Raw genomic sequence first — 8,924 nt, forward strand, 5'->3', positions numbered from 1 at the left:
TGTTGGTTCGCCTCCGTTAGATCCTTCAAAAGATTTGCGGAATCCAAAAGCATCGATACAATCAGCCGTTCCATCGTATGGCTGTACGATAGATGTAACTACTTTATAATCAAACGGCATTGTGACTTGTGGTTTAGTGTTTAATTGTTCAAATTTGAGTTTAAGAATATTTCGAATTTCAGATATTGAATTTCGAGATGCTTTAATTAAAAAGTTAATTCCGTATCCGGTATAGTATCTTCTTCTTCTAGTAACCCCTTTCAATTTGGTTATATAACTCGTTTGCGTAGTTTAATTTAGCCTGAAGAGTGGTAACTGTGAAATTTTTATTAATGGATTTTTTAAATTATTTAGAAGTGTGTTCAGTAAGCCAATGTCGTCTTGTAAAGTCGACATTGATAAATATTTCAGCTAGATTAAATATTATACATCAGCTATATTTGCGATAGATGCTGCTTTTCCCATGGCATACCCTTTACGCTGCCAGCGTTTCTTCAACGTTTTTCTCAAGACTAAAATGAGTTGAATAAGTACAATTGCAAGGATTAGCCAAAGTTTAATTTCGTGACTATCATGGTAATTTTCATTTTGTTCTAGGTGTTCAACTATGTTAATATTATTTTCGCCTTTTGATCTACTTTTGAATATGGTTTCCCCAACCTACTATAACTCTACCATAGTGAATACACAATAATTATAATAATAACAATAACACTAAGATGAAATAGTTGTAGTACTTCACCTTACTGAAGGCTCCCGAACCCCCGCTGCTGTATTTTTTCCTCCACTGGTCTCAGGCTGGTGTTTTTGGCATCTGCATTCTCTTCATCGCCTTGCTCGTCTGCTGTACAGATTATCTTCCGTATCTTGGTATCTGCATTCTCTTCATCGCCTTGCTCGTCTGCTGTACAGATTATCTTCCGAATCTTGGTATCTGCATTCTCTTCATCACCCCTCTCGCCTGCTGTACAGATTGTCTTGCAGATCTTCGCATCTGCATTCTCTTCATATCCTTTCTCGTGTATCGAACAGTTTGATTTTCACTTCACTATTTTCTCGTGCATCGTAATGATCGTTGACGCATTTTACTAGCACTATACAATTATTTTGTATTGTTTTGCACATTTCACTAGCATTGTACGGATTGTCTTCCTCTCTTTTGTTGTGCACCGTGCCGATGGTTTTAAACCTCTGTGCTAGCACTTAAATACTGGCTGCAACGATTGCGACTCAATTCCACGCAAACCATCTCTTCAATTTCTTAATGGCTGTTTTTCTTCATTCTCAGTAAACTGTTGCACTGCACTAACTCTGGCCGGTCGCCATATCATGCCTCTTCTTAATTTGGCAGGTTCGTGGCACGATTTTACACTGCGCAATCCGTTGCGCTTGACCCTAAAGGGAGTTTCTTTTAAAACAGTGTCCTAACCCAAAATCTGGGCAGATAGGATCACTAATCACAAAACGATGTGGTTCCGAAGAACGCTAACTACGAACAGAACGTTTATTACAGAGTCCAAATGTGTTTTATATTACAAGCTATGTGTTGCTACATTTTCGCGTCATTGCGCATATACAAAGTGGTTTAATTTTGCTTACACTGGTTAAACGTGAGGGTATTGATCCGTGTGACAAATATAATTTATTGAGCATGGGAGAGTCGATGTGCTTGCTCTGCACAAGCATTGAAATAAGTAATTTGATCCGAACGCTTGGGGTGAAATTGCTAAGTTATGAGTTTTGTCAATCGTTAATACAATGTATATGACAATAAATTGACTTCGCGCCACCCCTAAATGGCCACCGAATTGTCTGAAATTTTGCCAGGACTCCTATATTATCAAAATGATGCTAAAAGACACATGGGAGTTAGAATTTTCATACACTTTTGAAATTTGAACTGCCCTAATGTGTATCGACCTAAATAAATAGAAAAAAAATAAATGAACGAATCAGTAATCTTTATAGAAAAAAAAAATTGCATTTCCTTTGAGGCAATTTAATTCTAATGGATTACCCAATTTTCAAGATTTTCTTAAACCCCATATCCACGTTCGATACGATACACGTTCAATCGCGAGCTAATTATTTTACTTTCCAACTAAACTATGCAGAACTAAAAATCTAGATCCGTGTTCGATACGAAACACGTTCAATCTTTAACTCTCTATAGGGAAGATCCATTAATTACGTAACACAAAAATTGGACTTTTCAACCACCACCTCCCCCCCTATGCCACACTTTTTGTATGAAGCTTCTGACAATTTTGTATGGATCGTCACACTTCACTCAACCCCCCACCCCCTCTAAGCGTTTGCGTGATTTGTGAACGTTCCCTAATTCAAACGCGTCCAATCTTGAAATAATTTATTTACCTACCGATCGCACAGAGCACAAACACTCATCTCGCGACTTTTTTGCATCCTTTTACAAACGCGTTCAACTTTGCACTCGATCGAACACAAATTCGGTAAATGCAAAAAATGCGTTTTTTTAGCATACAAAAACATACCCTCCCATACAAAGATATCACCTCATTTTGTTGAGCTGAGTCGATTGATATACAGTGAACTCTCCCTTACTTGATATTGAAGAGACCATCGAGTTAGGGAGGTATCGAGATAGAGAACACGTTTATATTTTTCTTCCAAAATATCTAACACTTTTCATAACATGTAGAAATATGATTTAGGGTCATTAGACAGAATGCCATTTGGCCGAATACCGTTTGGCCGAATAGTTAATGTTGATTTCCTTCTTAAGTAAAGAAAGGTGTGAGATGTTCGGAATGAACAGTGAAAAGTGAGAATTAAGAAGTGGGAAAGCATGAAGGAAGGATAAGGAATGATGAGAAAGAATAAAGATTAAGTTAAAAAACCCTACTTTCACCTCACTTTTGCTTCTCAGCTCTCACTTCACTCTTCCCACCTACCACTTCTCACTACTTACTTAACACTTCTCATTTCTCACCATTCACTTAGCACTTTTCGCTCCTCACTTCTTCCTTCTCACTTTTCTCTTCTCACTTCGCATTTCTCACTTTGAATTTCTCACTTCTCGCTTTAAACTTTTCGCTTCTTACTTCTCACTTTTCTATTTTCATTTTTTACCTTCCACTTTTCACTGTTCTCTTCTCACTTCTTAATCTTTTCACTTCTAACTTCTGACATCTCACTTTTTACTTCTCACTTCTCAATTCTTACTTCTCATTTTACACTTCTTTCTTCTCACTTCTCATTTTTCACAATTTACTTCTCCCTTTATGCTTTTCTTTTCTCACATCACAATTTGTCACTTCTCACTTCTTACTTCTCATGTTTCTTATTTCTTACTTCATACTTCTCACTTTTCACAATCACTCACTTTTCATTTATCACTTCTCACTTCACACTTGTCACTTCATAGTTCTCGCTTCTCACTTCTTACTTCTCACTTCTTACTTTTCCCTTCTCATTTTTCATTCCTCACTTTCCACTTCTCACTTCATAGTTCTCACTTCCCAAATTTCTCACTTTTAACTTCCCAATTCTTACTTTTCTCTTTTCACTTATCACTTCTCACTTATCACTTTTCACTTATCACTTTTCATTATTCACTTCCTAGTTCCTAACCTAATATGATTTGCCTCAAATGTCTCATGTAATTTCTATTACCCATTACTCAAAATATAAGTTTTTTACGGCATTCGGCATTTCAATAGCAAACAATGGGACCGCATTCCACGTCGAATGCAATTTGTTGCGAGTCGGAGACGAGCCAGCCTCGGGCTGAAAGTCTCTTTAATAAAGACACATAAAAAAAAAAAAAATTGTTGCGAGTAAATCGGATAATGCTAAGTTCCAAAAAGTGTGTCTGTCGCATTTGAGAATTAAACTCAAAAGTGTCAGTTTGAAAATTAGAAGATCACCCGGCCATAAGAATGAACAATTCCAATAGTACATGGATGAAAAATGATTCGATATCTGTCAAAAGTAATCTTGCTCTGCGGTAATTATTGAAATGTCACATTTAAGATTAATTTCAGTTTATTCTCCAAATGAAACAGATCCTTAGTTTGTACAAGAAATGCAAAAAATACATGCATTCAAGGATATAAACTTATTCAATCCAACAATTTAAGAGTCGTTTTTGATGTGAAATTGCATCCCCACAACTTTGTTGTACAAGCTTAAACATAAATAGGGTTAAATGCCCAATAGTGGACTCCCTAGTAGCGGATTTTTTCTCTTACTGTCATAAGGATTAGACAATTTCAACATAATTATTCTGCTTGATATCTAATAACAAGTTCTGCATCTCTTCTTCACGATACATACATAAAACACTCAAATACACGACGTTATTCGTTGAAAATAACATTTTAACGTCTGACTGGCGACATTTTAACGTCGCGCTATAGTAGACCCCCTAGGGTGCTTTCCTATAATCAACACTTCATTTGATTTTCATGATTCGTTTCGGGACGTTCTTCTTCCCTATAATGGACCTCCTAAAATATTCCTATAATGGACAGTGTTTATTTTTTATAGAATACACGCTAAAAATCAATAACACAGAGATGTGTTTGCATCACACAAAACGGACCTAATGCGGAACATCCCCTAGATGAGCAATAGTTACACAGTCACAAAAATAGCTCGTGTGGTTTTATTGAAGCTTGGATTTCAATATTTTCAACAGTATTTGGTTCCTCATGAAACAAGGAATCTGTACAAACGTTTACATGTTGAAAAAGACCGTTATCACGACCGTACGAGGCATTTTTGTGCCTGTGTAACTGTCGCTCATCTAGCTAGGGGATGTTCCGCATTAGGTCCGTTTTGTGTGATGCAAACACATCTCTGTGTTACTGATTTTAAGCGTGTAGTAAAAAATCATCAATCAATATTTGTATAAGAATCTAGCATTTTCGCATATGTCCAGTTCTTATACAGGTTTTGGTAGATTCTTATACAGAATTGTTGGAAAATCTGACAACCGCCGGTTGGTTGTAGCATTTTCAACGCATGTAATCAAATCATAGGACTGTAAGGTAGGTTCCCCCGATGGAATTTCATAGCAAAATGTTTACATTGTGCTGTAATAATGCAAAAATGGCTGGAGGGTCCACTATTGGGCACTTTACCCTACACATTTTCTGTGAATTAAAACGATTTGTTTTGCTACATACTAGTTGATTTGCGATTATCTAACTGACAATCGGTTTATCTGAACTTTTTGCGTCTGTACCTATTACTGTTACTTATAATCACTGGTAATTAATTATGTACGAAGGCTGTGTATCTCTCGATATAAATACCGACCAATCCCTACATCCATGAAACGATGGGGAGTGCTACTGTTCCGCTACGAAGTAAAAACATTAAACAATATTGGATTTATTACTTTCACCAGGCGACTTCAAGAGACCACCTCCCGCGGTTACAATATTTTCCGATCAGAAAAAGTCCATACCATGATCAACAAACACGATATAAAATTAGCAAATACCATCTTAGATTTGCAATGGAAGGTGCTTCCCAACCAACTGTTTTCGTTCGGTTGGCTTTCGCGTGAGATCACCGAACCAAAAGATTATGCCGTGCCCGCAGACGGCGTCCTCAGCCGGCAAAAAGCCAAGTAGTCACTGAACAAGGTGTCTCTTTTTTCAGAGATTTCACCGAACAGATTATCAACGGGGGACGGATCACGACTACCGTTTTTAGCGAATTTCAGCGTACCTCCGATGAATGAATCTGTGGGGAAAAAGTTTCTCACCCTAGAAGGATGATGACGGGTTCATGAAGGTGCCAGTGCCGCAGTTTTTACATACAACTGGCAGGTCGAGCTGCACAACCTATGACCTGACTATGTGATCGCACTTATGCTTGAATAGTGCACGAGGAATTTCTATTCGTCAAGCTATTGATTCCTCAATGCAGACATTATTTCCAAGCATTCTACTGTCGGAATATGCAACTGGGTAGTTTACTTGCATGACCAAATAAATGTGTGTATGACACCCAGAGCTTTCGCCACGAAGTGACTCACGTGGGCTTTGGTTAGAGGGGGAAGTAGAAGGTGGAGTGTTTAGGTTTAGGCTGCCGTTTATAAACAATGTGGCATAAATTTAAAGACTTCTTATGTACTTCCTTGTAAAATGTTACGCCATTCAAGGATGTTCCTGTATCAGACAAAATCTTAACACATTTGAAGGCATAATGAATGGCTGATTTATATTTGCAGTTGTCATCTATTCCGCTGGGAACAAGCACCCTGCTTGTGTCAGATTTTCATGAAGGTCAGGAATAATCGAGTCGTTCAGAATATAAATTAACGTAGGATAAAAAATATTATGGTAAATGCTCAGGTTCTTCATCTTATCACTCGCTCCTATATTCTATTGTGAATAAATAGATGAATCAAACGCAAGTAGGTTTGAGTCTTTCCTTCAGCAGTGAGAACGTATGTACAAAAAAACAACCAATGAAACTGGTGCTTTATTCTTTTCTTTTGAGATGATATGATTTTGTGACCTACGTACCCTCACTTAATACAAAGAAAACTTTTGCCGTTTATATCCTTGCTCAAGTGGTATCATGCAAAACTGTGTTCTAAATATAGCCCCAGAACGTATTACAGAATCGCAAAATTGTCAATATTAAAAACATTAATATTTATCAATCTATCATCTAAATTTATCTAACTGATTCAATTGGAATATAACTTTTGAGGATCCGGGACACTGTCATTGGGGTGATCTTATAGCCGTTCAATAGTAAATAAGAAAGAAAAACATTGTATCATTTGCTTGTAATACTAAAATGTTTACCCTACTTTCCAATGAGCACAACATAGGTTGAAAACTAACCATGCATGCGATCTATTTTGCAATGTAAGGGATAATCGGATTTATTTTGCGTTTCAAACAGTCCACTCAAACTGGCGATTCTGTCACCGTACTTTAACCCTATAAGGGGATTTTATTTTGCACATTGCCCATTCTATTTTCACACATTTAGCTTTGCGTACTCATCCTGAATCTAATCATAATCACGGAGAAAGTGGTTGCCCAGTGGAGATCACGCATTACCGTAATTAAATTACCAGTGCAAGTAGTCACACAAATTCATCACGTGAATTGACTCTATAAAAATGCGCTCCCGGATTGCAAGAACTGAACATTTGCGAAGCGTTTTCCTACGAAATCGGTCCAAATTGTTCCTGTTAGTTGTGTAAATTCCTATTTTTGTAACGGTTTTCATTTGGTGTATTGTGATAAATATATTTCTGGTTCAGTCGTTTAGTTTTGTGCTCTGGTGTTACAAGCAAGGAGTGCAAAATGCATCTGTTAAACGAAACGAGTTTGACGATTTTTCCAATGGCTCGAACTGGCGACATACCAAAAATGTTGGGCTGGAATCTACCTGTGGAACAGCAGTATCTGGTGCACGAACATTGGAAGGGTTACCCTGCGCCACCGTACTACATGCACCTGCTACTGGCAATGATCTACTTCGTGTTGATGAATATTTCCCTGATTGGAAACGGAATCGTTGTGTGGATTTTTTCAACGTAAGTCCACGAGCAATTGGTGTGCTTGCAAAAATATCGAATCTACCATTGTCATCATTTCTATATTATCCTTTTCAGATCCAAATCATTACGCAACGGATCCAACATGTTTATAGTGAACCTGGCCATATTTGATTTATTGATGATGTGTGAAATGCCATTGTTCTTAGTGAACTCCTTCACCGGTCATTTGGTCGGCTACGAAACAGGTTGTGCGGTATACGCTGCTCTAGGGAGTCTTTCCGGGATCGGTGGATCGATCACCAATGCAGTCATTGCGTACGATAGGTATCGCACCATTTCTAATCCACTAGATGGCCGTCTGAACAGGGTACAATCGGCGATCCTGATTATGATCACCTGGCTGTGGGCAATGCCATTCACGCTGCTCCCGGTGTTGAAGATTTGGGGTCGTTATATTCCGGAAGGATTCCTCACCACTTGCTCGTTCGATTATCTCACCGATGACTCAGATACTCGTGTCTTCGTCGGATGTATTTTCACCTGGGCATATGTTATTCCAATGACACTCATTTGTTACTATTACGGGCGTTTGTTTACTCACGTGAGCAAGCACGAGCTGATGTTGAGGAACCAAGCTCGTAAAATGAACGTTGAGTCGTTGGCGGCTAACCGTAACGAAAAGGCTCAATCCGTCGAATTACGCATCGCTAAAGCAGCTTTCACCATTTTCTTCCTCTTTGTGTGTGCTTGGACCCCGTACGCGATTGTTACGATGATAGGCGCCTTTGGCGATAGAACTTTGCTGACGCCGTTCTTCACCATGATTCCGGCAGTATGCGCAAAAATTGTTTCCTGTCTGGATCCGTGGGTGTACGCCATCAGCCATCCGAAGTATCGCGAAGAACTGGAAAAACGTCTTCCTTGGATGGGTATCAAAGAGGCTGCGGATAACATCAGTACGACGGAAAGCAAACAAACGATAATGTCCGATTCTGTTCCAGCTACTAAAGGATGCGAATAAATCGAGCAATTTATTTGTATGTAACAAAATGTCAGTGTTGATCACATTTAGGGGTTATACTTGTGTTGACTACAGGCAATGAACAAAGGATTACGAAGAATGGAACAAATAGTTTTTAAGCAATGTACATGTTAATTGAAAAAGCAAAAAGCATCCCAGAAGGAAGAAAACTACGTGTTGAAATTTGACTTTTATTCTATCCCTTCCCAAATTAGATAATTCGAAGCCCGATTCAAGACCAATAACGATGCCGGCCACGCCCTCACAGTCAATTAGGATAAGGGGAGGAAAATTAGTTCGACACTCATTGCTACAAGAGATTGACAATTTCCAATTCGAAAATTGTCTACTCCGGCACCAGGAATCGAGCCCAGATACCCTCAA

General features: G+C 38.4%; 1 protein-coding gene across 1 annotated transcript; it reads left to right on the forward strand.

The window, feature by feature from the left end:
• Positions 1–7,148: 7,148 nt before the first annotated feature.
• Positions 7,149–8,713, forward strand: LOC134205536 (opsin-3-like). The gene is made up of 2 exons (XM_062680829.1): positions 7,149–7,555; positions 7,634–8,713. The coding sequence occupies exons 1-2, from the start codon at positions 7,323–7,325 to the stop codon at positions 8,538–8,540; spliced, it is 1,140 nt and encodes a 379-aa protein (XP_062536813.1). The 5' UTR covers positions 7,149–7,322; the 3' UTR covers positions 8,541–8,713.
• The last annotated feature ends 211 nt before the right edge of the window (positions 8,714–8,924 follow it).

The sequence above is a fragment of the Armigeres subalbatus genome, chromosome 1 (genome assembly GCF_024139115.2).
Source record: "Armigeres subalbatus isolate Guangzhou_Male chromosome 1, GZ_Asu_2, whole genome shotgun sequence".
Lineage (NCBI taxonomy): Eukaryota > Metazoa > Arthropoda > Insecta > Diptera > Culicidae > Armigeres > Armigeres subalbatus.

What these genes read in the sequence shown, in the direction of transcription:
- LOC134205536 (XM_062680829.1), top strand. Translation starts at nt 7,323, where the DNA reads ATGCATCTGTTAAACGAAACGAGTTTGACGATTTTTCCAATGGCTCGA. An exon ending in GTTGTGTGGATTTTTTCAAC is followed by an intron (nt 7,556 to 7,633) that starts GTAAGTCCACGA and finishes TATCCTTTTCAG; the next exon opens with ATCCAAATCATTACGCAACG.